The 26,861-nt window shown below is 40.8% G+C and overlaps 1 protein-coding gene and 1 long non-coding RNA gene across 2 annotated transcripts in view; one reads left to right on the forward strand and one right to left on the reverse strand.

Moving 5' to 3' along the window:
- Nucleotides 1-73: 73 nt before the first annotated feature.
- Nucleotides 74-13,954, forward strand: LOC117253380 (uncharacterized). The gene is made up of 9 exons (XM_033620766.2): nucleotides 74-999; nucleotides 2,555-2,707; nucleotides 3,055-3,157; nucleotides 3,449-3,572; nucleotides 5,461-7,905; nucleotides 8,386-8,554; nucleotides 9,036-9,198; nucleotides 9,288-9,420; nucleotides 10,766-13,954. Exons 1-9 carry the CDS (start codon nucleotides 935-937, stop codon nucleotides 10,930-10,932), a joined length of 3,522 nt encoding a protein of 1,173 aa, XP_033476657.2. The 5' UTR covers nucleotides 74-934; the 3' UTR covers nucleotides 10,933-13,954.
- A 3,647-nt stretch (nucleotides 13,955-17,601) lies between these two features.
- Nucleotides 17,602-26,861, reverse strand: part of LOC117253515 (uncharacterized) — a 29,162-nt gene continuing 19,902 nt past the window's right edge. Inside the window, exon 3 of the long non-coding RNA XR_004501401.2 lies at nucleotides 17,602-22,308. This is a non-coding gene — a long non-coding RNA (uncharacterized LOC117253515). The remainder of the gene's footprint in view (nucleotides 22,309-26,861) is intronic.

Raw genomic sequence — 26,861 nt, forward strand, 5'->3', positions numbered from 1 at the left:
TATCCTGATCCTCATCATCCCAGTCATCATACTTAAAAAAAAAAGACCCTCTGTACTATTATGCACATTGTGTATGTTTAAGAGGTATATCTTGATATTGCAACATCAATTTATAAAACATATGCAATGAAAATAGGCCTACACAAAATGTATTCTGGTAAAATACATCCAAAATAACCAAAAATAAACTCTTCATATTTCCCAGAATATGAAGTATTTATTTTTTAGAATACAGAGATAACAAATTTGAGATTTACTTCATGTAATTATGTATGCTAATGCAAAAAGTATGGATCTCTTCTAAGTTATTACGCAGTGAAAGTGATTAAAACAAATGCAATATGTGATTTATAACCATTAATTACACTACATATAAAACTGGGTGTCTGAAATGGTGCGTTGAATACAACTACTTAATGTCTAAATCATTCTTTTACAGAAGATCACACATATTTTGTTGAAACATGAAATAGAAAGAGGCGATAAAAAAAACTTGCACCTCCCTTTCAAGTAATATCTCACCTGATTGGGTGAAATGAAAACAACGTCCAATCAGATTTGCCGAAAGGCGGGATTTCCGCCTGCAGCCAGAAAGGAGGAGTGCTCGCGAGCTTGGAGGGAATTTCAACCAAAACAGTCGTGCGGCTCTTCGAAAACTGAGATTATGTGGATAAACAACCGGCCTTTAGAGTTTTAAAACAATAACGTTACTTCTCTTAAAGAGTTTAAGGGACAAAACAAAGGACAACACACATTAACTGCATATAAAACCGTAGTTTGATGTGTGCATTAACAAGGTCGCCATTATCTTAGCTAACTAGCTAGCTTCGTTTAATGATTATTCATAGCTAGTTGCACGCTATGGGCTAAAAATTCGGAGGATGCTAATACACGACTATAGATAATTTATAAACGGATAACGATAACATTGGACATGGATCGAAAGCTGACGAGGCTCGAAAGTCAACTGTGTAACGCTGTGAACGATGGAGACCCCAGGTGATGCCTTGTTTTGTCCAGACATGCCCTTTGTTTTTAACATGCGACAGCTCTCACGTACATACTTCGTACGCAGCAAGCCATCTTGCATGATCTCAAAGTATCCCAAGTTATTTTCCTGTTGCAGCAGTTTAAGTATACTGAGTGTGTTTTATTATTATTATTTTTAGCTCCCCCCCAATTTATTGCTTTATTGTACTTACTTTATTCGTTGGTGCTTAGTGTCTGTGAAGTCCTCAAAACCGCGCAGCTTTAAGTGAAACATGTTTTGCTGTCCATGGGTCATGTTTTAGTATTGTTTAGAAAATATCTGTCTACATTAGGGGGCAGCTTGTGACCACGGAAGCAGTGCCGTTTGTGTATGACACTGTATATGTCCACATAATCATTCAGATCTTTACATTTTGCCTTATGTAACATGGAAGTGTTAGGGTCTCAAAACAGATGAGTATCCCATATTGTACAGATAAATTTAACACTTAAGTCCAGCTTGTCAGTAGTCTACATCAGGGGTGTCAGGGGCTTTATGACCTACGGCCGGGGGCCAGAACCAGCCCACCAAAGGGTCCAATCTGACCTTGTACACCTAATGTTGATGTACTTGTGAAGGCTAAGAGGTTGCAGGAGCAAATTAAACAGCGAGCAGATACTACATGTAAAATACTACCATAGAGGTGTGACCAGAATACAGCTGTCTGAAATAACAATGAGTACTTATTGTGGTTATTTAAGAATATTAGTCCAAAATATTGTAAACCAGCAGCTTCAGTACAAAAGAATCTGTGTCAGACTTCTGTCTTAAAACAGTATCAGTGGAACTCTGTTGCTGAGGCAATGACAAAACTTCAGATTGTAAATGGTTCGTAAGGCAGGGGATGACTTCACCTGCTTCTTCAATAGCTTCTACTTTAGTGGAAAATTATTTAAAAAAAAAAGCACATGTAATGAAAGTGAGTAATAGACTGACTGAATGTCAGAAAAAACTGAGACATGCTGTTGAATTTGCACATATTTCTTTTCAGGATATCGCCGGCTGTTCATTATTTCTTTTGTAAATGGATGAACGTTTTCAGAATGTAATTCTTTACACTAAAATAGGGTCAATTTTGAAGGGGTTGTTATTTATATGTTATGATGCAGTGGTTTCGCTGGTCCGGCCCACTTGAAGTCAAATTGGGCTGCATGCGGCCCATGAACTAAAATGTGTTTGACACCCCTGGTCTACATCATTTACGAAGTACAGATAAACATGTGGACTAAACAAACAGGGCCTAGTAATAAAAAAGTATTAGACACATCTGATAATAATATTCCCATTGTAACTATACATGTGGTGATGCTTGTAATCCCTTTATATCAGTACCTGATTTTTGAGTCTTTAGAATTTCTCTGTCAAATACCACGAGCTATTGCTATTGTATAAGTGATGATGCTGTTTTAGTCCATCCTTTATCCATAGTGCAACACTTTGCAGGACATCACACCCTCAACACAGTAAAACTGTATCATACAAGTCAATACTCATAAATTGTAACAGATCTCTCTTCCTTGGCAGATCTGTGCAGCTGCTTCTTTCACAAGGTGCATGCCCTGACCGGGTGGGTAGTAAAGGGGTGGCTGCAATACACTTGGCTGCTGGCAAAGAGAGTGAGAAGAATACACGCTGCTTGAAAATGCTGCTGCAATATGGAGCAGATCCCAATATCAGGTATCGTTAAGAACACAGTAAAAAAAAAAAGAAGAATCGCCATGCCATCTTGCTCTTGTTCACATTTTCAATCTGTCTGCCTGCAGGACCCATTTGTTTGAAATTGCTTCTGAAATTACTGCCACTTGTCTTTTGATAGGTTTGACAATCGCTGCATCAGTAAGTGTATATGAAGGTTGTATAGATTTTTGAGCAATCTCTGGCAGAGTTTTGCATCATAAAAGGCTTGCGATGACTTTCACCAGTATCCTCTTCTATCTGGAAATATGTTTAAATTTGGATGTGAGACACTGATGATATTAATGATAACATTTTCATAAAGTTGTGTTTTCTTGTATTTCTCCCAGGTCAGAGGGACTGACTCCTCTTCATGTCGCTGCACTGTGGGGATGTTATCAAAATCTGAAGCTGCTCTTGATCAATGGAGGGAACCCAAACATTAAAGATAATGTAAGAATTGTTTTTAATTGTTATTAATCACTTCACATAACGCAAGTGTATGGATGAAGTTTCAGACAGCTGAGCAGGATTATCAGTCCATAGTTAAATGTACACATACACATAAACATTTTGCATAATCTCTTGTTAACAGTGATTATAAAGTTCCTGCAGTGGGTCTGTATCGCAGCTGAATTAATACAGAAAAAAACCGCCTGGAGCTGTGACGCCAATATCTACTAATGTGTGACTTTAAATGTTAGGTTCAGTTTGGTTCATGCCTGTTATCTCCTTAATGTATAGGAAGGGAATACACCAGGGCAACTTGCAGAGCAGCAGGAGAATCGGAAATGTGCCCAGCTCCTTCAGGAGTACCAGTCCAGCTCAGTGGACACAGAAGAGGACGACATGCCTCAATTCCAATACTGTAAGAGAGTCTATTTGAATTCTCTTTCTCTTTTGCTTTTTATTCAACCTTTATTTAAAGAGGCAACAGATAGGATTCGTTTTTTTTTAGCTTGGCGCCACCTAGCGTCAGTGGTGTCACACTGTTGCAACGACCAAATTGACCGTGGAGATCAGAGATAATCAATAATATGACTCTATTAGACTCTGTAAATTAAATAAAATGTAGGCTGTAAAGCCACCGGTATACCTCTATGTATATGTAGAATGAGAAGGTGTGTGGACACTCTACTAAATAAATGAGTAAGGAGAATTATTAATGCCAATAATTATACCAGAATGCACAGTACCAGTACAAACAACTCACAGTAAATTATACCAATATGCACAGTATCAGTACAAACAACAGTAGTCACAGTGGAATTATACTAATATGCACATGTAAACAGTCCTGAATCTTAGAATAAACGGTACCGTATGGAAACAATGCGGCCGGTTAGAACTCAAATTGAATGGGAAACAAAGTTCAGTATTCACAGCTGGGCGTAACTTAGCTGGGCGATGTCCGTTGATAGCTGCCTCCGTGAGAAGAGAACAGAAGGAAGGGAGCAGGGTATCACTGTCCGAGGGCTGCCGTAGAATGGCAATGAGGATGTCAGCCGACCAACACTCGCTACCCGGTCCCTGGCTGCGGCGATTTGCGATGCTGGCCAGCTAGGAATGAACTACCAGCCAGTACAGTACAGTCCTCTCTCATCTAGCTAACATTTAGCCGTGTTACTTACTGATCCATTAGAAAGAAAGCTAGCTGGACATCGGTTTTGAAGCCTCTTTGGTCAGGGAGCTCCCTCCATCTCTTGAACGCCTGACTGAGGTTTACTCTTGTTTTTCCTCTTCTTTTATCACTCTCCTTTTTGCTCTTCTTTGCCTCCTCAGACAGAGGAGCTCGTTTTCTTTTGGGAGGCCGTTTTTCACTTATCTCCAAACTTTGTCCGTCTGCCATTGTGCTCCTGACTCAACTATCTCATGCCCAGCTCCTAATAAGGACCAGCTCCAGTCCCTGATTGGCTGACCGACCAATTTCGCAATACATGACGCGTTTCCTGCCGTAAAGCAGATTTTTTCCGCGAAATTTCGGCACCGGTGGCAGAAGCTTATTATAAAGATTGCAAAGCCATTAAGTAACCTATGTAAATGCTGATAGTCTGATTTTACTGTGGCCACTACCCTCTGCAACCCACATTATTTTCATAATGATATATTTAGGAAAATATACTATCTGTTGCCTCTTTAAATTTTGAGGAGTCATTGAAGACATGCTCTCACGTACAATAATGTTGAGAGTACAAAACAACAAAACAAAACACAGAAATTAATTGGCTAGAAGAACAAATACTTAAAAAAAATCTGAAAAATACCACTTGAATGCAAAGTTAATACGTTCAAAATGTTTTGTTTCATTAACTGGAAAACAATGCATATCCAGATGTGTTAGAAATGACATGGGTACACGGTATATTACAGTAATGCTTATTCAGCCAGAATCCACACCAATCTCAACTGATAGCTTAAATAAATCCCTTGAAATTTCAAAAACACACATATCTGACTCTACTAGTATTGATCTTGGATAGTGTATCTTAAATATATGAGGAACTACGGCAAAGAAATACTTTGTTGATACCTGTAATTGGTGCCTAAATTGTGCTAGGAACATTTACTATTTTTACAGTCAAATAAAAATAAATACCAGAATGATCATATGCCAATCTGTTCGGCAGTGTGAAGGCTAGATCATATGGCTTACGGCATTTTTTTGTCAAGAATTTGGCTGCTTAGTCATAATTTTTTACCTTTTGTAGGAATGTAGGAATTGTGCTAATTTATATGGCTCTGTTGTTTCTCCACAGCTGTGTATTCAGACCAAGACACATTCAGCTATCCTGAATCAGAGTACAGCTTCAGTTCCCACTCCTCTATGATAAGTGACTTTGGTGAAGCCCCATTGAGCAGCACAAGGCGCTCATCATTTTTCAACCTGTCTAACATTAATGGAAGGCCAAATTGCAGAGGAATATCATATAATAGACTCTCTGATATGGACACTAAGAGGCATCATGGCCAGGACTGGAACAATTCCTCCTCACACTGGGCATCTGAAGGTCCCTCCATACTATCAAGCACTCGTATGTCTGCAGTGGGACCTGCAGCTGCGATGCCGGTTCTTATGGAGGATGATTTATTAACTGACGAGGGTGTGTCCACATCGAAAGCAAATGAACATGCTGCTACAGCTGATGGCAGAATCTCTCTTTCTAGAAGAGACACTCTCCCAGCATTTCCCTCCAGGAGAGCGAGCCGTAAGAGTGTGAGCTTCAGAGACGTTGATGAGTATTTCCCCGTTTTTAGTCCTGAATCTCCCAAACAGCAGCCTGCTGTCGATGGCAGCCACTGCACCGGCAGCTTGCCTTTTGACATATCTGAGTACTCTGACTTCCTGGATTCAGAACGCATGGCCACTGTTTTACACAAGCAGGGCATTGACGTCACGTCGCCGGATCACGTTTATGTTTTTTGCAGGGAGAGCAGTGAAAGCACAGAGGAGGACTTGGAGAAAACGGTCATCAGTCACTGTGTTTTGGAAGACAGTGATGATGAACAGGAGGGTGAACATGTAGAAGAGGCTCAGGTGAACATACCAGAACAGCCAGCCCCGTCTCATGTTGGCAACAGTAGCAGTGAGACAGGTAGTAGTCATTATAGTAGCTGTGAGAGCGACCATTACACCAGTGCTTTGCATTCTTCTACACACCCAAAACATTTTTTACTCCCTGAGGTAGAGGACGCTTGTCATGGGGCTGAATCTGACCAAAAGATTCAGATTTCTACAGACTCTGATTCTAAATTTACAAGGCAAGATCTGCCACCTATTCAAACAGAACATCAGATGGATTCAAAAACTACAGAACATTTACCAGGTTTGTGTGATAAACAGGCTCCGTCTGAAGTAAAATACCCAAACAATGACTTGTCTGAGGCGTGTAGTGGTCCTGTTGTGGCCACCCAAAGTGAAGGTCGCATTGGCCAGCCAGTGGCAGACACCCCATTGGATGAAGCAGCCGAGACATTACAGGAAATCTTCACCCTTCCATTCACACCGAGCCCTTATGTAACAGGCAGGACTCGCTCAAGATTGAGTCGCTGCTCAATGAGAACAAGCAAAACGCCCGAGAGCCTCCTCGCCACCTCTTCTCTGTTTGAAGAGACCCTCCCCACACCCGTTCGGACACGCCGCCAGACACCTCGATCTCAAAGCAGTGCAGACTTTTACAGTTCACCACACGTACCTTGTCATACACCACACTATTCAGGGGAAAGCACAGGAGGAGACTCCTTGCCTGCTGATAGCCAGGACACACAGTCCAGCACCCTAGGAGCTGGATCAAGTGTTAGCAATAGCCAAGCTGACACTCTCATCCTCTCCAAGAGCATAACTGATTCTGCTTCTGAATCACAGACTCTATCTGACACAGTCATACTGGAGACAAACCAAGACCCTTCAGAGGATGCTTATGAAAGAAACCTTGCAGAGATTATACTGGCCATGCAAGGCCACGATCTTCTGACTGATGACCTGACAAGTACAGATGAGGCAACAACAAAGAGAAACAAAAGTGAAGACAAGGTAGATTCCCAAAACAGTGAAGATGCCTGGATCACTGAAGACTACAGCTCCCAGCCAGAGTCTGTCTCATCTTCATCTAGCTCCAGTTATTTTTCCCCCCGGAGGTCCAGGGAAGACTCTGATTTTCCCTCCACTCCGGGCACTGGCTGCACCCCCAGGTACAGCATGAGCCGGCTGTCCAGCTGCCGCAGGCCGCAGCACCTGGCTAACCTATCTTACACCCCCGGAGGGCGTCCACACATTCAGGATCTGGACGAACCAGTGGAGTACCTCTACACCGATACCGAACAGGGCCACAAGCTGATAGAGATCCACGTCCCGCCCACGTCAAACACCTCACTCAGCTCCAGCATGAGCACCACCAGCAGCGAGGAAACCATCCTTTATGACTGGCGCTCCATGCAGACGGACATGATGAACGCAGGAAAGGAGAACAAGAAGCCTCAGAAAGTGCAACAAAAGGAAGAAAAGGATGATGACAGGCTGTTGCCGGAGACCAAAGGTATGACCGACAAGGAGCTGAGGCTGAGGCTAGTAGAGCTGGGGGAGAGCCCAGGCCCTATCAGCTGCCGCACCAGGCCCACCTACATGCGAAGGCTGTGCCGACTGTTGCAGGAGTCAAACTCCCAGTCACTACATCCCCAGAAGCAGTTGGAGCAGCCACAAACAGGTACCACTCGTGCTCTTTAGTTACAGCTCTTGATTACTGTTTAGCTAACTTGAGCTATCATTAGGTGATGATAGTATTTCTGAATGTGTGGTTTGGATTGTGAGCAGTTTGGGGATGAGATGGGGAACGTGTGAGAAGATAAATGAAACAAAAAAAATGTCATTTATAATGAAGTCATAATTACGTTACTATTTCAAGCGACATTTGTCCTGTGAAGTAGTGCAATAGTTGTGGCCTTTAGTTGACCGTAAAATCAGTCTTTTAACGAAGCATGAAAATGGAAAATTGAACTCATTATTCATGTTGAAGCTCTCCACCACTGTTTGGGGGATTCAAGAAGGCATCACTTTGTGGGCGGATTAGATTAGACGTACTGAGCGAATGAGGCATATTAATACACTTATTATCATTTAGCTTATTAACCCCGTCTCTGACACAGCACGTCATTTTTTTGTGTGTTCTCTTGTTTGATTTTTGTAGATTTAGGTTATAGTCCGGAATTGTGTCGGGCCCTGCGGACCTTTGAGCTGCCTGACTGCCAGGCCGATGAGCAGGCTTTGTGCCAGCAGTTTGATCAACCAGATCAAAACAGAAAATGGAGGGAGGGCATCATCAAGTCCAGCTTCAACTACCTGCTGCTCGACCCGAGGTCTACTGTTTTGTGATTTATGTTTTTATTTGTTTTCTCCGGGGTAATGTTGCAAGCTCTTTGAGGAAAGATGAGCTGGACTGCACAAAAAATGCCCTTTTTGCCTTTTTTATTTTGCATGAAAATCATTTCTACACCCAACTGCTTGTATTAGAACAAGAGACTATGCTGTGTATGAAAAACAACCACTTGATTTGTCATATTGCAGTTTGCTTTGGGAATTCATACGTTGGTATTTTGTCCCATAATCAGAGCTAAAACTAAAATGAAACAAGGCTATTGGCTGGTTTTGTAGAAGAATTTACACATAGACAGACATCTGTAACATCAGCAATAATAACTGTCTTCAACATTTAGTGATGTTCAATTCCCAGTGTATCTTTAGATCGGACTGTCTTTAACACCCACAATACTCTAACACAGATGAACACCTTTCACACAAAGTCTAATTAAATGGATCCTTGTTCTTCTTCTCTGCCAGAGTGACGAAAAACCTCCCATTCCGCAGTCGCACCATGACTCCACAGGAGTGTTTCCAGACATTTATCCACGCTATATTTTATGTGGGCAAAGGAAAACGCTCCCGCCCCTACAGCCACATGTATGAGGCTTTAGAGTACTTCAAAGGAGAAAAGACCGCCAAGGTAAGGCAGCGCCTCCTGAGCAGTGTTAGGTAATTAAATTATAATAAACATGTATCTAAAGCACTGTCCCTTTCTTCTCTTTGTGATAGAAACTGTGCCCCAAAGTGCAGCACATCCTTCAGGTGTGGAACGCCGAGCAGGGCGTCATCTCTCTGCATTGTTTCCAGAATGTCATTCCGGTGGAGGCTTACACAAGAGAGGCCTGCATGGTAGAGGCCATCGGTGAGTACAGAGGGGGTGAAACTCATCACCAATTATCTACGTGAAGTGGCAAACGGTGATGTAACCCACTGGAGAACTCCTGTGTGGATACACATTCCCCATCTGCTTTGTATCAGGGTCTTGAATCATCTCGTCAATTGCTTTTATATGGGAATTATCAGCAAATTGTTGGTCACATAAAATATATAATGTGATAGTTAGAGGTAAAAGGATTTAATGACTGCTGGCAAAAAAGGGTGGCACATGTATATAGAAGGGGGGTGGGACAAAACCAATTAACAGACAATAACACAAAGCAGTTATGATGATGTATGTGGTGATATGGTAAGAGTCCAGGGCTATAGATTAGATTGTCTCAGGCAGAGTATGTGTTGATAATGTATGTGTGTTCATGTTTTGATGTTTGTGTGTGAGGCAGCTGTGTGTGTATGGGATTAGGAGTAGGCTAATGATGATGATAATTTGATAGTCATCAATTAATACATAATATCATAAGCACAATTGTAGTAAGGTTTGAAACCATAGCTTTAGACTTAATTCTAACGTCTAATTTATTTATTCTAATTTACTTGAAACTTATATATTGAAACAGTTTGATGAGGAAGATGCAGGAGAGGTTTGTGGTTGTGAAGAGCAACATTAGGGATTTCTAAATGAGACAAAATGGAGTCATTACCTGAAGGGTAACCTTCTGGGTTTGTTGCTTGCAGTTGCTATAAATTAAGTCAATGGGATGATCAAAGAGCTGACAAATGAAGCAACATGTTGTAGCTATTTGATAGACTGTCAACTGTGCTCCTTGATATTTTTGTAAATGTATATATGTGGCATGTTTTCCCCATTTTCTTTTTTGTGTAATCAGTTTTTATTGAAATTTACAGTTAAGAATACAGGGTGGCTATAAATGTAATTCACAGAAAAGAGAAGTGAAGCGCACATTCTCTCATTACATTGCATCAATCCCAAAAGATATGAGAACAAAAAACAAGGACTGAATCGTAATTCTACCCTGAATCGGTACAAACACAACAATGCACAAGTAAAACAAGCCTTGTTTTCTTTTTGAACATTTTTAAGTTCAGACTACTACCTATAATCTTACTTTGTGAATATTTTTAAGAAATCAAACCTGTGAAATCTACCTGTAATCTCACAAATGACCTTGACGTGTTATTATATTAAGTATCTAAATTATAACTGACTGCAGTTCTCCTCTTTTTGATGCATTTTTGCATCGGACTGTGTGAGACATGGCTGTTACTTTCCAGCGGAAAATCCGTAAATAAATACAAATGAAAACAAACTGTTGATCTTACACGTGATTTTGATTTCACAATTGTTCCAGGGTTGAAGATGCTCACCAATCAGAAGCGAGGGGACTTTTATGGCGTGGTGTCCACCTGGCAGACGAAGAAGAAACGGGACCTAGGCGTCCACCTGCTGTACCGGGCCATGCAGATCTTCCTGGCCGAGGGTGAGAGGCAGCTCAGACCAGCAGACATCAGACAGTAGTGACCCCCACTGGAGGGGGGTATGTAGTGCAGCAACATGTCACTGCATGGGGGGGGGGGGGGGGGGGAATACCACTAGTTCAGGGTACAAAATAGTTCTTCTTTGAATCATTGTGCGCTTAAGTCAGTGGGGTTGACAATATAAAGACCCCTTGAGCTGCTACCCAACATTTAATTGTCTTTTTGCTACAAATGAACTTTGGTCCGTCCATTTCTCAGCATTATACAGTTTATCAAACACGCAACATCCTCTGATCATATCTGTCAACTTGCTTGTTTTCCATTGCTTGCTTTATGTGGAATAATACTTACAGGGAAGTGATTATGAACATGATCTGGAAATCAAAACTGTGAGACTGCAGGTCTTTCAGAAGTCACAACAAATAGGCATAAGTTATTTTCCAAAAACATTCCTCCCATTTGAATCCTTTCCTTCTTGACTACTGTCATATTAATTACTTTTCCAAATCCACATCCAGTTCAAATGCATTTCAGTATAATCAAATTAGCCGGTGTCACATTGCACATAAACAAGTTGATGCATAATGTTTAAAAATATTTTCCAAAAAAGTGGGAGTGTTTTTAACAAAGGAAGCCAGGTAGTTAGTCACGTATACTTTGTAGGATGTTAAGTTTAGCAGAGGCCTGTAAGTGGTAACTAGCATGATAGTTTTCATAGATCAGTAAGGAAGTGTATAGTTTTAGAAACTCAGTGTCTTAAAACTTGTTTACATGGCTGGACTTCCATTTTGTTTGTTGTGCTATTTTTGTAAAGCATTGTAGGCAAGCTCATGATATGATAGCATCCTATTATGATAGGCTTTAGTGTATATACAGTTTCTTTTAGAAATGTCCCTATAATGAGATACACTAGGTAGAAACCAGACGCTTAAGTTGGTCGAACATCAACACTTAAAATGTTAAGATCAGCAGACTGTCCAAGTTAGTAGCAGAACTGTTTTTTATAGTTAACATCATTGTGGTTGCAGCTGTTATTTGGTGCCACAATGTACTTTGATAGCTAGTTAAGTCAATACCAACTTGAAGTCACTTTTTTTAAAAGGTTTTTTCCACAATCCCTCATGGCCGACACATTTCTGTCCAGAGCAGCTTCAAAACCATTAATTATATGCTCAGGGTGATGCAGTTGATCAGGTGTCTGGAAGCTGCACATATTCTTTATTTTACACAAAAGGCATGAAATATTGACCATTAAAAACATCATTTTGTGTTTTAGAAATATATATATTTTTTTACATCTAAACCCCAAGTTTAAAGAAAAAAAAATCAAAGCATTAGAGCATTTACTTTTTAATATGGATTGAACGTCATGAAACTAATTACAGACTACGTATAACCACTATAACTACAAACCATTAATAATACTTTTTACAGTTTTCATAGTCCTAACAACAAAGCTCCTTCATTGTGAGCTATGATTGATGATTTTTCCTGATTGTCAAACAGCAAATCTTTCAGTCATGCACACAAGACAATATTACAGTCATTTCTGCATACATGTAATGAAGTCCTCTCTTTTCATTGTGATCCTTATGTTCCTGTGTAACTGCTGTAGTTCTTGCTCCTTTTATTTTGCATTTATGTAAATGTAGTAAAAAGAAAAACAAATGACAAAACTTGAGTGGGTGAGTTCTTCCGTGTCGGGCTCTTTGGTGTCCCTCTAGTGGACAAAGACAGTCATTAATTTTGTTCCTCAGGCCCCTCATGCAGTGGCTGGCCTTCATCTAATGTGATTCATTAAAATGTGTGTTTGATTTTAATATTGCATGCAGTTATTTATGGAGAGCTGCACATTGTGTTTAAGTCTAATACCAGTTTTTAACATCCGATTCAAGAACCTAAATTTCACAACTTTATTTTAACATCTGTAAATCATTGAGAAACAATCTGTGCCTGTTTACAGTTTGGTCAACAAGAGCTTCAGTTGCCTCAGTCCTACAAAAACACAATTTAGGCTTTAGTGTGCATCTTTGCTTTGCAAGGAGGAGCTGATTTTCTTTCTCGGTTAAATGTTGCACATCTAATTTGGTAACAGTAGTGTTCAATTACAGTTATCATGAGTCATTCACTTTCATAGATCTGCAGCTCCTTGCTCGTGGTTAGCCAATATTTCTTACAAGCATCATTGTGGTTCTTACAGTGAGTGTCTTCTTGAATGTAGTCTTGTCTGATGTCGGCCCGTGGCTCCGTTACACATTAAATTACTTAACTGAGCAGGGCTACATATTTTAATGGAGTAGCTGCTCTCTAATGCACACGTCATAATTTAGACTCTTGAGATAATGGGCTTAAATGTGCAGAATAAATATTGTGTAATGTGGCCAGTCATAAATTAGCAGTATATTTAAGAAAATATTTAAAGTAAGGATACAGTATATCTTGAGTACAGGGTTATTTTGAAAGCTTGAAATTATAGTTATGACCCAGGGTGTGTAAATGAAACTGAAAGACCACGTCAGGGGGATTTTCCACTTGAACCAGTACCGTTCCTCATTTCTGTTGGTCAAGCATTGGTTATGATACAGAAATAGCTCTGTTCAGTTTTTTATTTCAAATACTGTGCAGGTACTTTCCTGATGAGACAGGACAGAACAGAAGCCTACAGCAAAAAGCATTTAACTGTCCTAGCAGACTGAAAGTCACACAGTACCTCGTTATGTACAGGTGCTTTATCAGCACACTTTATTCATTCAAAGACCAAACTGCACTACACCAGCAGGTAAACTCGTGGAAAACTTTACCGTCGCTGTAATCATTTGTAGTGGAAATACAAATGAGTTTAGCTGACACACAGTAGGAAATATATTTTGCTCATGAAAATACAATGCTTCAAGTTTATTTACTGGAACTGTACAAATGTCTTTAATTATATTTTCTTAAATGTGTTTTCAATTTGGCAACATGGATAAGCAGCTGGCTTTAATTATTTCATATAAATTTCACTTAGATTACATCCCTCATCTTAGATTTCAACAGAAATGAAATGCCATTTAACCTCAAATGATAATGAAAAATATGAATGTTATCATTACATCGCAGTCTAGCCTACACTGAGGCCTGAGTGAATTCAGGCAATTATGAGACGAGATTAACGGTGGAAAAAAAAAAAAAAAAGATGTGTTTGCATTTTTGTTGAATGCATGTTGAGTCAGAAAAGTTTTGCAGGCATTGCTGTCATTGCTAGTTACAAGTTCGTTTTTATTTTACCTGAGCTGACTGTTCTGACAGCTTGTTAGGGCTGTGTTTGTCATAACTGCGCTATTATTTCTGTATCTAAAAATCTGTTGAACCAAAAGACATTTCAGTAAAAAGATTTACGTAATTCCTTAGATAAAAATGTATACTTTTACTACAGTATTTCAATAATTTAGTATGTCTTTTTATTGCATTATGTTCTAGTAACTAATAATTTATATGAAGACATACTGTAAATGTATGTATATTTAATTCAGCAATTGTTCATTTCTTTCAGTAAAATTTGGAGTGAAAGCCATCCATTTGGTTGATATAAAATGTCCAAAGTAGTGACAGATCAGTACTGATACTGAAAAAAAAAGCCTCTCAATAGTCAGTAGTACCACTGAATATAATATTTAGATTTAAATAGATCAGTGGTGTGCAACATTTATCTGCAGCAGATTTTTAAAAAAAACTTTTCTAAATGTTTAAAGGCCGGGGCTTTCACACTCACTTTCACATCTCCTCTAACCAAACCAAAGAAGAACAAAGCGACAAAAAAACACCCACCACTTTATTGAAGGCCGAACTGGTGACTTTATTTGATAGAAAAACAACAAATCACACAGCATGCAGTATTATAACAAATACTAAATGAGCTAAGTTCTATAATTTAATGGCTTGCCAGACAGAAAAACATGTAAAACATGAATGAAATACATGAATACACATCTACCATTACAAAGCTGTAAACTAACTTTATATTAAAAATGGATGGCATTTATACTTACAGTTGAGTGGTTTTATCTTTGAAATTCTGGTTGATAAAATTATGACCTTTACTGACAACATTCTCTTTTTTTTTTAAATCCAAAAAGGTCACTTATCATTTTGCATCCATTCCCATTCAACACATTCCCTCTGTTTATTTTTCATGTAATATTTACAACAGCTAAATCATTTATCAGAGCGTAGATGCAATGCAAGCCATATTTTTCTTTAAAGGTCATTTTCCTCCAACTATCTCTTGCATCTCCTTTTCTTCTTCCTCCTCTTCTGTAGCCAGACTCGGACCCCTACGCCTCAGCAAGCGTGATCGAGATGCAATCTGAACTGCCTGTCAATTCATACCGCCTGTGTGCGCCTGTTGTTGGTGGGAGGTGAAGGGGGGGTGGGAGACAGGCGGAGAAATAAATAATGCCATCATCAGCATATCGTGACGCTATTCCTTGTGACGTTCAGATGAAATCTGGGACACAGTTGCATTCATCGTTCAGTGAGCTCTTCCACACAGTTAAACCCACCGACAGCAATGAATGTTGATTGTGACCTTTGCTGTGGTTGGAAGCTGAAAATATTTTTTGTTTGTTTGTTTGTGGAGGATGGATGCAGTGCTCTTCTTGTGATTTTTTTCCAGGAGTCATTGGTCAGGCCTGTGTGCAGGTGTCTGTGTTTTACCTCTTTTTTTTCTTCTTCTTTTTTGAGACAGAGTGACAAAGGCTGGCCACAGGGTACAATCAACGGTCGATGGTTTTTTCAATTTAGCTCAAACTCACCGACAGCGTTGAATGTTCACTGGGGCGAGAACAGACCTGATGGTGACCGAGGATGACAGTCTGCTTAGAGATGCAGAGGAAGCAAGTCGTCTCTGTGGGTGGAAAAGCTTCTAACACTCACCCTCTCTCACTAAATCGCTCTTTCATTCTCTGAGCGGGAAGGACACTGAAAAAGTCATGAGTGTTTTACCATACTTTGATGATGCTATCTTTTCCATGTGGGCTCCAGTTCCAATAAGAGAATGAAAAAGGATTCATAGGAAGGAACAAACATGCTGAGATACATTTGTAAAATGCAGTGTATTATTAGATTTATTATTAAAAGAACTCCTGTCCCCTGTGCTCTCCTCAACAACAACCCTTGCAAAAAAAGAAACAGAAGCAGCTTTTTCCAACCTCACTTGAATCGTGGCAATGACATCGAGTCCTGTTTGCACTATTAACTCTTTGACACGCGGTCATTGTGACACCAAAGTTGTGGGAACCCATTTTGCTTCACTGCAAGTAGCAGTTAGAAGAGGGAAGTCATCTTGAAACTCCTGACTCATAGTGGGTTTTAGTAAACGCAGCACCTGGGCAAAAGCTGCAGCTAGTCGCCATATGCTGTATTTAAGCACAACGGCGTGGCCTCTAGAGAGGCACAAACATGCCTCAAGGGCTTCATGCAAGGTGGAGGATGAGGAAGACATCGGGTATGAAACCGTCGACTCACCCAGATCAATAGCGTATGTTGTTTTCGCTATGATGTGGCACTGTGGCTGAAGACTAAGGCAGTTTTTTTTCTTGCACTGATACCAGTAAAGGAACTGTCCGCCATCTTGTACGAAGGTTTTTATTACACACTGCTGACTCATTGTTGCTCATCATGAGAATAAAAAGCGCAGAGTTTGAGAAGCAGAAAAATCAAATGCCACAAAGCTGCTGTAGCAATTAGATAGGACCTGACAATAAAGCTGTGGCAGTGAGTCAAGATGTGGTCGGATGATAAATATGGTGCTGCACCTTTTTTACAGCAGGATAAGGAGTGACTAAGATGATGTGGTGGATATCTCATGTCCTGCCAAATCCCCATTGCAAACAGAAAACATAGAGTTAAAAATAACACTCTAATAGCCTTTACTATTAGGCACAGTGAGTATTAACATCTGAAGATTTTTTTTTTAAGACTTGAATTTCTACTACATGCCTGACAGCAAAGAGTGCGCTGCTTCTCTTTTCTCCTTTGGATCACAAGAGCTGCTCCTACCTTGTCATTCCCTGTGTATCTCAGTCCTCTGAAAGGCTCGTCATTTGTGAGCAAAAAAACAAAAAAAATAATCACAACTCAAAATATCTCAATCAAAATCCAGTTTTCTAGCCGCTGACACGTCACGCCAAGCTCGGACAAAAAAGCACAGTCCTTGCTGCGAGGGACACCGCTAACTCGGCCTCTCTCCACTCTCCCGAACAGTGATTTGAGTGACAGCGTTGGAATTGACAGAAGTGGATGAGAAGGAATGTCGCTTTATAAGGTCTTCTCTGGCCGCAGGACGAGGGTGACAGTAGGAAGAAAGATCCGGGACACGCAACTAGAGAGAGAAGGGCCCTGAGCTGACAATGTGGCCCTAATCTGAATGACAAGGTCTGCACATCAGCCCTCAAACCAGCCTGGGTTGGGGGGGGGTGATGAGGGGAGAGAGGAAGGAGAAGGGAGAGTGCGAGAGGAATAAGATGAGACCGGGGGGGGCAGGCAAGGATGTCCTTCCTTCAAACATGTTGGCCTTAATGGCACGGACAGCTCTGACATTTAACCACTGAATCATTTTTAGATAAGTGGATGTGGTAGTTTGTGTGTGTGTGTGTGTGTGTGTGTGTGTGTGTGTGTGTGGTGGTGGGGGGGGGGGGGGGGGGGGGGGGGGTGGAGTTGTGACTTGTAAAAATTTCAGGAGGCGTATTCGTGGCTAAATATAAAGAGCTTTAAAATGGCAAGGAAAAAAGGAGGCTAAGGAATCATGGTGATCACGGACTTTAAAGGTAGATGGAAGAGAAGAGGAGAAACTTTGTGACTTTAAGGGGCAGTAAATTACTGGACCAGGGAGAATCTGTGCAGGAGAGGTGACCTGATGGCTCTCCCTTATTTAGTAACTACTGTCGAGGTTGTCTTGAGCAACAACACAACCCACAGTGGGGTCACTGAAGCTGCATAGCAGAAAACCCAAACTGTAATGGGCATCTCCCAAAGGGGAATTACTATGAATGTGATACAGGACGCCACAGATAAAGGCCACATATGCTGAGCAGATTGTGAATGAAAGAAAGCTGTAAAAAAAAAGCTGCTCCAAGGAACGCTGACAAAAGCAAACTAGCAGAACAAGTTTGTGTAACGGATACTGTCAAAGTTTCACAATTAGCACTGCGGACACTGTCAAAACACCACAGTAATTCCAGACTGACAGATCATACAGGAGGTGATCGAATTACTCCGAAACAACAAAAGAACCATCTGCACTCGATATTACAGTAGCGTGTGAATGCACCATTCTTTTTTTAATGTCAGAGGATATCCTTTCATCGACTGAGGTGACGGGAGACTGTTAAAAATGCAGGCCGACCACAGGAGAGGGCATATCGGGACAGTTTTTGTGCTACTTTTTGCCTACGTAGGTGTGTTTTTTTTCTTCTCTTCCATTTCACAGTCCCTCTTGTAAGTGTAGCCTGTTATCTCTCTGTAAAGATAATTTTAGGCATGCAAAAGCAAACAAAGTTTTTATCATGAGCTCGGTGGAAAATGAAAAAAAAAAAATGCTTAAAGGAGAGAAGAAAAAAGCATTCCCAGAGATGAAGCTGTAAATGTAGCTTTAAAGTCGCTGCAAATGAGCTGAAATGTAAAATCTAAAGCTCAATAAAAACTGGTAAAGGAAAAACCTACTGAAAATTTTATAATCAAGACAGTGATCAAAGTGAGTAAGGACATCAAGGTTCTTCACAAACTAATTTTGGTAATATTTAAAGTAATATAAAAACCCAAAAGTTTTTAACACACTTTTTATGTGTTAGACTTCTTGATTTTTTCACGAGATGTTCAGCTGAAACATTGCTGCATTAATAAATGTTTCCCTACTGCTTCTAATAAAATACTTCGTCACATTGAAGGCATCTGAAAAAAAAAGAAAATTTGCCAGCCAGTTTCTAACCAGCCTATAACTTTTTGGCTTGCATAAAAAACATTTCAGTGGAAACCCCAGTTTATGTCTGTCTCTCCTTCGCTCCTTCCCTCTCTCCCTCTCTCAGGAGGGGGAGGAAATTCCTGGCGAGGGTGCTGTGAGTTGTTGCTCTCTGCCTGCAGGTACAGACCGGCCTCCTCTGTCTGCCTGTCTGCAGATATCATACCGCGACGTGATCTGTTTAGCTGCCTGACTTAATGCTCACCTGCTCACGCGCCTCCGGCTCTGTTTGTGCGTGCCTATGTGTGTTTGTGCGAGTGTGTTATGTTGACTTCTTCTGTCTCCTCACAGCTGGAATGGCGTCTCCCTCTTTATCTGCTGCCCTGCGATTACAGACACATGCACACACACAGGGAGACAAACGGGTGGACCTTCACTACACTGAGGAGATATTTACAAATTTAAACAGTGTTAACTTTTCTAGCGAGCAATATGCAGTCAACAAGAAAACACACACACAAGCTGGACTGGAAAGAATGGAGCTGATTACAGTAATTGGGAGAACGGAAGCGAGGAAGGCAGGATTGTGTGTGCACTGAAACAAAGACATAAAACCCTCTAGCATTTGCAAGAATTTACCCAAACTAGCTATACCTGTTTCAAACATGCATCTCCATCTAATTTCAATACATTTGAATTCGTAGGGGCTCTTTGCGCATCTAAATAAACACAACAAGGGGTTCGATTCCCACTTGTGTCAAAACTGGACGCTTTCCTCTCTGCTGAAAAGCTCTGGATGCATCGTGTGCCAAGCGGCATATTATGTTGTATATTTTTCGTTATTTCATCCTCAGGTTGTCACGGCGCTGACAGATGCAGGCTGACGTGTACAGCCGCGCTCACAAAACACACGCACGGACACACTTGAGTAGGGGTCTGAGTCCAGCTGGAGGTGGTCTCCTGCCAAACCTGCAGGCAGGCTGACTGTATTCATATTCATCACACACACGCTGATTGAAACTGACAGGACACACACACGGACGCACACACAGTTGGGGGAAAAAAATATCTACCAGTGAGTAAATCAATATTTCAAGGGCAAGCTGCTATTCTAAAAAAAATCATAACAAGAAACTATTTGGCCACCTCTGCTGCATTATTCCATCTTTGACTTCTTTTTCTGCAATTTTATCTGCCATCACAAAAGATACCTGCACTATGTGCTTTTTTTTTTTAAAAAAAAGGGGAAGGCCATTGAGAAAAGAGAAATAGGAGTGAATGTGTGAGAGAGACAGCCACAATTGGATGTAGACTAGCAGCAGTGAGTAATGTCGTGAGAGAGGAGCAGACTGGGGAGAAAAAGCGAGAAGTGAATAATAGCCAATAGGCTGGGAGAGCGACAGGAGCGAGAGAGATGGAGGAAGAGCGCCTCTCTCTCTTACACACACACACACACACACACACACACACGCACAAAGCAGAGACTCCGCAGGGCGCCAAATAATAACCTTCCTTGTCATTATCATCGCCCAGCCAAACCGCTCTCCACTCCTCCTCCACCTCCTTCCGTCTTCAACACAATCATTGCCCTATCGTTTACAGTGTGCTGCTAAATGGGAACATCAATAGACACATCCATTAGCAGTGCGAGTCCTTTCCTCTCTGATTCTCAAGTGCTTTAATAGCCAGCACACACACACACACTCTCATGCCGCACCTCGGCCGACTGTTAACCAAGCTAGCCTCGCGCAGGCAAAGCCGAATTGATGGAGTGTGTCATTACAGCTGGTTAGTAACAGTTGCTGTGAGGGCGGCGCCGTCAGTCAACCTGGAGCTAGAAACTATGAGGACGGGGCTGCTTTCTGATTTAAGTAGCTTCCGTACAAGCAGCGTTGTTCTTATATTTATGTTTTATTTATTTATTTTTTCTCATGTCTGTACTGCTATGCTGTAATATTTTTGTGTTGCTCTTTTCAAAGATCTCCGTTTCATCTTTTCTGGCAACCATTGCTTATGATAACTACCAAAGTCATCTTGTTTGTATGACACAGAAACAACTGCCTCTTTGGGAAGTATTTTCCGTGGGAAAGACCTGCCAGACATGAGGGGTTTAAACCTTAAAGTATGTGCATGGAAATGATATAGCTCTGTTATATCCATTAGTAACAGTGGGCAAACTCATAAGCACTGATTTGTATGGTTAAGGAAAATTTAGGCCACCTATTAACAGATGAATCCAACACTGGCATATGGCAAAATGTTAACGTCTCTCCTCCTCTTTTTAAGTCAGTGTAGTACAGTTTTTGTTTTATTTTTTTCTCCCATAACTCAGGACACATACAAGACAAGTTAACGCAAACTAATTATATTTGTTGTTCACTTATGAGCTACTGTGTTCAAATGTTCAGAACAGTTCATAAACACAGAGGTTCCCTGAGCGTAAAAGGACAAACTATCATCCTAAATGTAATGTGCAAAGGCCCCAAAAATAAAAACCTAATCAATTATACAAAGAGGCCAATCTTATTTAGAAGTGCATTAATACCTTATTAACCTCAGCCTGAACTTTCGTCACTGTTAACTACGGATGCAAATTAAGTACGGGCAGCCATTTGACAGTTTAATGAACATCAAAATAAACCCCGCCCGATCCCATCCGAAACAGAGCGGAATGAGAAAAAGATAAGGAGGGGACGAGAAGGGCAAATACAGCGGGTGGAGAGGGAAGGAAGGGCTTCCCACAATGCTGCCTCACACACTGTAATTTCAGCACGCGTGCATGGCTTTTTTTTTTTTTTGATGAAGGGCGAAGCAGGATGCTGGGAAGCCTGGGAGGGGCACAGGGTGGGTAGGGGGGGTGGGGGGGGGTGGGTGGACGTGGGGGTTTGTGGGATATGTGGTGCAGCTGTTAAACTTGAGTTGTGGAGATTGGTTTCGACTGATGGAAATAGAAAAAAAAACAAAAACGAAGCAGGCTTTGTGCACACACACACATGCAGACACACTAGAAATGGCATGCATGACAGCAGACACACACAATTAAAATTAAAATGGAACTGCATAAATTAAGATTTGCTCAAAATGAGACATCCGAATTTGATTGAAAGACGTTCTTTTCATTGTTTATTTACCAGCACCGAGAAACTACTTTTCAGAAGTTAAATGACTGAATTTAGCTAATTTATTTTATATTCTTATTTTATTTATTTAATTACTGAATTTAGAGCACTTTGGAATCCAAGTAGTCAATTTGTCTTTAAATTACTCAGAGGAGAAAATAGCAGTGGATAATGAGGTTTTTTTTCTCACATTCACACTATTATTGTCCCCCTAACTCGGTGGTCTCTGATTCTTACCGTAACAGGCATGTGTGTGTTTGTGTGTGTGTATATGTGTGTGTGTGGCAGGGTGGTGTAGACCGCAGACAGACTCTAGGTGCCGTTGTACGTGTGTGAATGCGTGCCTCCTTCATGTCTGGACCTGGACAGAAAACAAACAGAGAAGAGAAGAAAGCAGAGGATAAATTCAGGTGTTGTTTGGTAAACCATGTTATTAAAATGTCATAGACACATAGACACACACACACACTCACACTGTGATGTGTACATATATTATTCAACAGCACCGACTGATGTGTGTAACAGTATTAGCTGGAGTAAGTCTGCACTTTCATGTCATATGTACAGCAAGCCCACTCACAACCCCAGTTCCTATTTACAGTCTGGGTGGTCTCGAGACACAATGACAAGCAGCCGCCGTGTGTGTACATTAACACATGATTCATCTTGAAAAAAAGAAAAGTTTTGACGTAGGCTAGGTGGTTAGACGAAAAATACTGTGACACCTCGAGAATAAGAGCCCCGCTAAAACAAACATGTAAAATCAGCCTTTGAAACCACTTTGTAAAATCAAATCTGGATAAAACATGCGAGAGATTATGTCTCTTCTAATACAGCTAACATGTCACTTACGTGCTTTTATGTGATGCCCCAAACACAATAAAGAATTTCAGGATAATGACAGCACTGACTGTAAAGTATTATATAGAGCAGGGTGTCTGACAGGCCCACAGCACGATGAGGCTGGGAGTGATGTGCACTGAGACAGAATGAGCTATCAAAAAGAATTTAAAGTTGACCAGAAGGTATTCAACTAAACCGACACATGATTTACTTTGTCTGAAATAATATGTTCAAAACACAAGTAGCAATGTGACAAACATGTATTCAACTTTTCAATGACCCATCAAAATAAAAGTACAATAAAAAGGACGTAACATGGTCCATGTGTATAAAGTCTGTCTGTTGTTTAAAAGGCTAACATTGTGTGCTCCCTGCCAAAATGCTTGTCTAAAAAGAAGCTAAAAAGCAAATGAGAGCTGCAACTAATGACTTTTTTCTTGGCTAATCAGTAAACCGTTTTAAGAAGTGTCAGAAAATAATAAAAATGGAAGTCACAATTTTCTAAACCCAAGTTTACATATTCAAATTGCTGCTTAAAAATGGTTGCAGAAAATAATTTTCTGTGAATTGACCGACCAACTATCTCTGGCATATTTTACAGTTAACATAATTTAGAGTAAAACAGCATCAGGAAAGCATACATGCCCCAAATGTGGACACTGTATGACATTATGAGACAATAAATAAATAAAAATATGCACTTATTATCACTATCACGAGTAGTAGTAGTAGTATTGAGTCACATGACGGTTTTGCCATCATGGTTGTTCTCTGCATCCCCCAATGTTTTCTCTGATTCGAGTGCCATTTGGTCTCCCATTGTGACTAATAATGAGTCACACTGTGTACTCTGAAAGCTGTGGGTTCATTTGTAGTCAATAAGCACATTAAAGTTCCTGTGGAAGACATATTCATCAGTGTTTTTTTTTAAACTACTTTGGCCGCCCTAATGATTTCTTTGAGCACCCTGCCGTTTGTAGTTTTTAAGAAGTCCCTCAAGAGTCCTTTTTACTTTGCTTCAAGAACCTTTTGGTCATTGGCACACGCGCAGGCGAGTGGTCATAGTTAGATGTGGCATGTACAAGTGCTTCTTACTAAAGATATCTACAAGTCTAAATGTGCTGTGTTTGAGCATGCATGCATGTCCTAACCAGTTCCATTTTTGGTTTGTGTAAACACTGTAAACAGTGGCGTTCTGAAGCTTAAATGTGATCCAGGACCGGACTGTCTAAGGCCAACTTCAAACTTGACATGTTATTATGTGTGGTAGTAATATTTTATGCTCACATCAGTCTCCTTTTTTTCTTTCATTTCACATGCACTGAGTCCCATGTATTATTTAAGGCAGTCTAGACACAGCTCTAATGAAAGCCACGCTAGAAAAATAACGCCACAGCTGTAATAAATGGAGCTGAAAATTCCGAGAAATTATATGTGCAATCTGAAAAACCTAGGTGCAAAACGAAAACACACACAAGAAAGAAAAGTCTCGCCAAAAGGTTATTGAAAGGTGGCTTGCTAACACAGCCTTACGAGTGAAATATAGTTCCTCTGAATTCCTCTCAGCCGGATCTACATTCATACAGAAAAGAACAATGATTGACCTTGGCCAGATGAAAAATTGCCTCAATTGTTCATACTTCACTTTGATGTTAAATACAGTGAAACAGGGCCGCACAGGAAAGCTGCTCACCACAGCTGAAGGAGAAATTAAACCTTTTATGCGGCTAAGAACTACCCCCCTTGCTTCGCTTTTTAAAGTTCCAACTCTGTTCGATTGCCTGCCTCTGCCAGAATATACATGCAATTTACTATTTCTGTCTTGCCGAGGTAACGTATCCTTCAGCTAGTACTCTTTCTGTGTTCCTTCCTACAATCACTATGTTTCTTTAAACCACCTCCTGCATCATTTCTCTCCCACCTCTCCATCTCTCTCTCATTGTTTCTGCTCTCCCCTGCTCCCATCCCTTTCTCTCTTTCTCTGCTCCAGTAAGCAGACTTGCAGAGACCAGGGAGGGCACCTCAGTCATTAAGGTCCCGGCACGGCGTCACCAATTTATACTCTCATTAACAGATCCATGTGCTGCTCAGTACATTAAAAAAAACAACAACAACAACCCGGGACCACCCACGTGTTTAGGCCCCCTCAAAACAAAACGCAACAATAAAAGATCTGTGTTCTCTCTGCCGGCTAAATGAGCCAATTCACGCGAACGGAAAAAAAGAAGTTGCAAATTAACGGACGTTTGAGGGCTCCATGGTACACGGGGTGTTTATGTGTTAACGAGAAAATGTCATTAATCGGGAGGGAGTGCTGGAAGAGCCCTTGTTGTGGGACTGACTGGCCTTGCAGTTTTTTGTTCTTTTTCCACAAAATAAAGGAAGTCTTGTAAAAATTACAGTTTGTTTCCAAATGTGTCAGAAAATAAAGTGCGTGTAAAACATTCTTCTCTTGGTTAGCATGAGAGTTTTCAAACTGTGAAGTGGTTATCAGGAGAATGACTGAAGCTGTGCAACACTGACGCCTTATTTCAAGAGACACAGGTGACATTTTCTGTCTCTGCTACAGAGGTGCTGCGGGGTCAAGCAAATAAACCCAGCTAGGAGTTATCAGTGGACACCTCCCTTGCAATTTGAGGCCAGTTTTGGTTCTGCGTAGCTGAAAGGGCAAAGAACACAAAACAGTTAAGTTAAGAGTTCCACTTCCACTGGGCCACCCATGGTTGAAATGTAAGATACTGGGTAGAGTAAGAGATGTCTGCTGTCTACGGAAAAAATCCTGCAATTACAGTTTTTTTTTCCTGCAAGTTTTGTCTCGGGTTCTTTGAGCTAAATCAGTTCACATAGAAAACTATCTTGAAGAGTAGAGAAGCACTTACGGTCTTTGTGGTAACCTTATACGTGTAGCCCTTTTTTTTGGGATCAGATGGCTTCAGTTCAATACTGAAATAAAGATCAGCATCAAACTGTAAAATGGCTTCCAGATAAAAGTTTGTCAAATGTTGCTAAAGTTGATTCTGACGACACTGACTCAGTTGTTTTTTGTGAAGGAATAATCTGTAAGTGTACCTCTATGAATGTCAGGTACGTCTACCCACTGCTTTGATCACTTTGGATTTTTTTTAATGTGCAAAAAAACGACGTACCAGACGAGGAAACAAGTGACATGGCTGTTTGCATTTCTTTACCTTTTATGTCTGAGCATACTATATACACCGATCTTTGTCCTTTGTCAGAATATGTCTGAGTTCTTACCATATTGCGCCTGTTTGTAATAAAACTAGCACAGGCATGTAGAGCTAGACCACCCAGAGCAGTTACCCAAACACCCTCCTTGCTCACAAAAAAAAGAAAAGAAAAGTCACTAGTCTTAATTATATCCATCCTCTGGGCGTGTCTTTCTGCCCAAAACAGACATCTGAGCCACCCCCCCCACCAACAGGCCACAAACCTCACCGAGGCCTTATGGAAAGAACTTTTTGGTGAACACATTGACCTTAGATGGAAATAAACCTATTCAGCGCTGTGAGGAGTTATTTTCACCGAGGTTACAAAGGCAATCTGATTTCATATTGTTTATTGTTGGATTATCTCCTCCTGTACCCTGTAGGCTTGTAAATGATCCCACACATAAAAAGTTCCTGCAGAGGGTTCTTTTGATAACAAAATCTGCAGGATGTCAAAATCAAGTGGGTGAATTGTTTACCATATCAAAAGAAGTTGGGATGAAATACCAATATAATATCAAAACCTGCACAGAGCCAGCCACTTAGATGAAAGAGAGAGAAAGAGACAAGACAACGCGTGTATGTGTGTGTGTGTGCGTACACGCCCATACGTTGTAATAAGGAGGCGTCGGCTCCAGGGAGGAGGTTGTTGTGACTGCACTCTTCTTTTTCATGATCTATAATTTTCAAACTGGCAGTGTGAGGGGGCAACCAAGTGGTGTCCACAATAGAGAGACATAAAGACATAGAGAGAAAGAGGGAGCGTCTACACAGGCAGGACCCCAGTGGCTATCTGCCAGACAAATCCTCCCTGGGCTTTGATCCTCTGCCCACTTCTCTCTCT

This window comes from Epinephelus lanceolatus, chromosome 6, assembly GCF_041903045.1.
Source record: "Epinephelus lanceolatus isolate andai-2023 chromosome 6, ASM4190304v1, whole genome shotgun sequence".
Taxonomy (NCBI): Eukaryota; Metazoa; Chordata; class Actinopteri; order Perciformes; family Serranidae; genus Epinephelus; species Epinephelus lanceolatus.

Bases quoted from the DNA above. Each gene is read 5' to 3' on its own strand.
- LOC117253380 (XM_033620766.2), top strand. From the start codon at position 935: ATGGATCGAAAGCTGACGAGGCTCGAAAGTCAACTGTGTAACGCTGTG. The intron at 3,573-5,460 runs GTAAGAGAGTCT...GTTTCTCCACAG, and splicing joins CATGCCTCAATTCCAATACT to CTGTGTATTCAGACCAAGAC. The intron at 9,199-9,287 runs GTAAGGCAGCGC...TCTTTGTGATAG, and splicing joins AAGGAGAAAAGACCGCCAAG to AAACTGTGCCCCAAAGTGCA.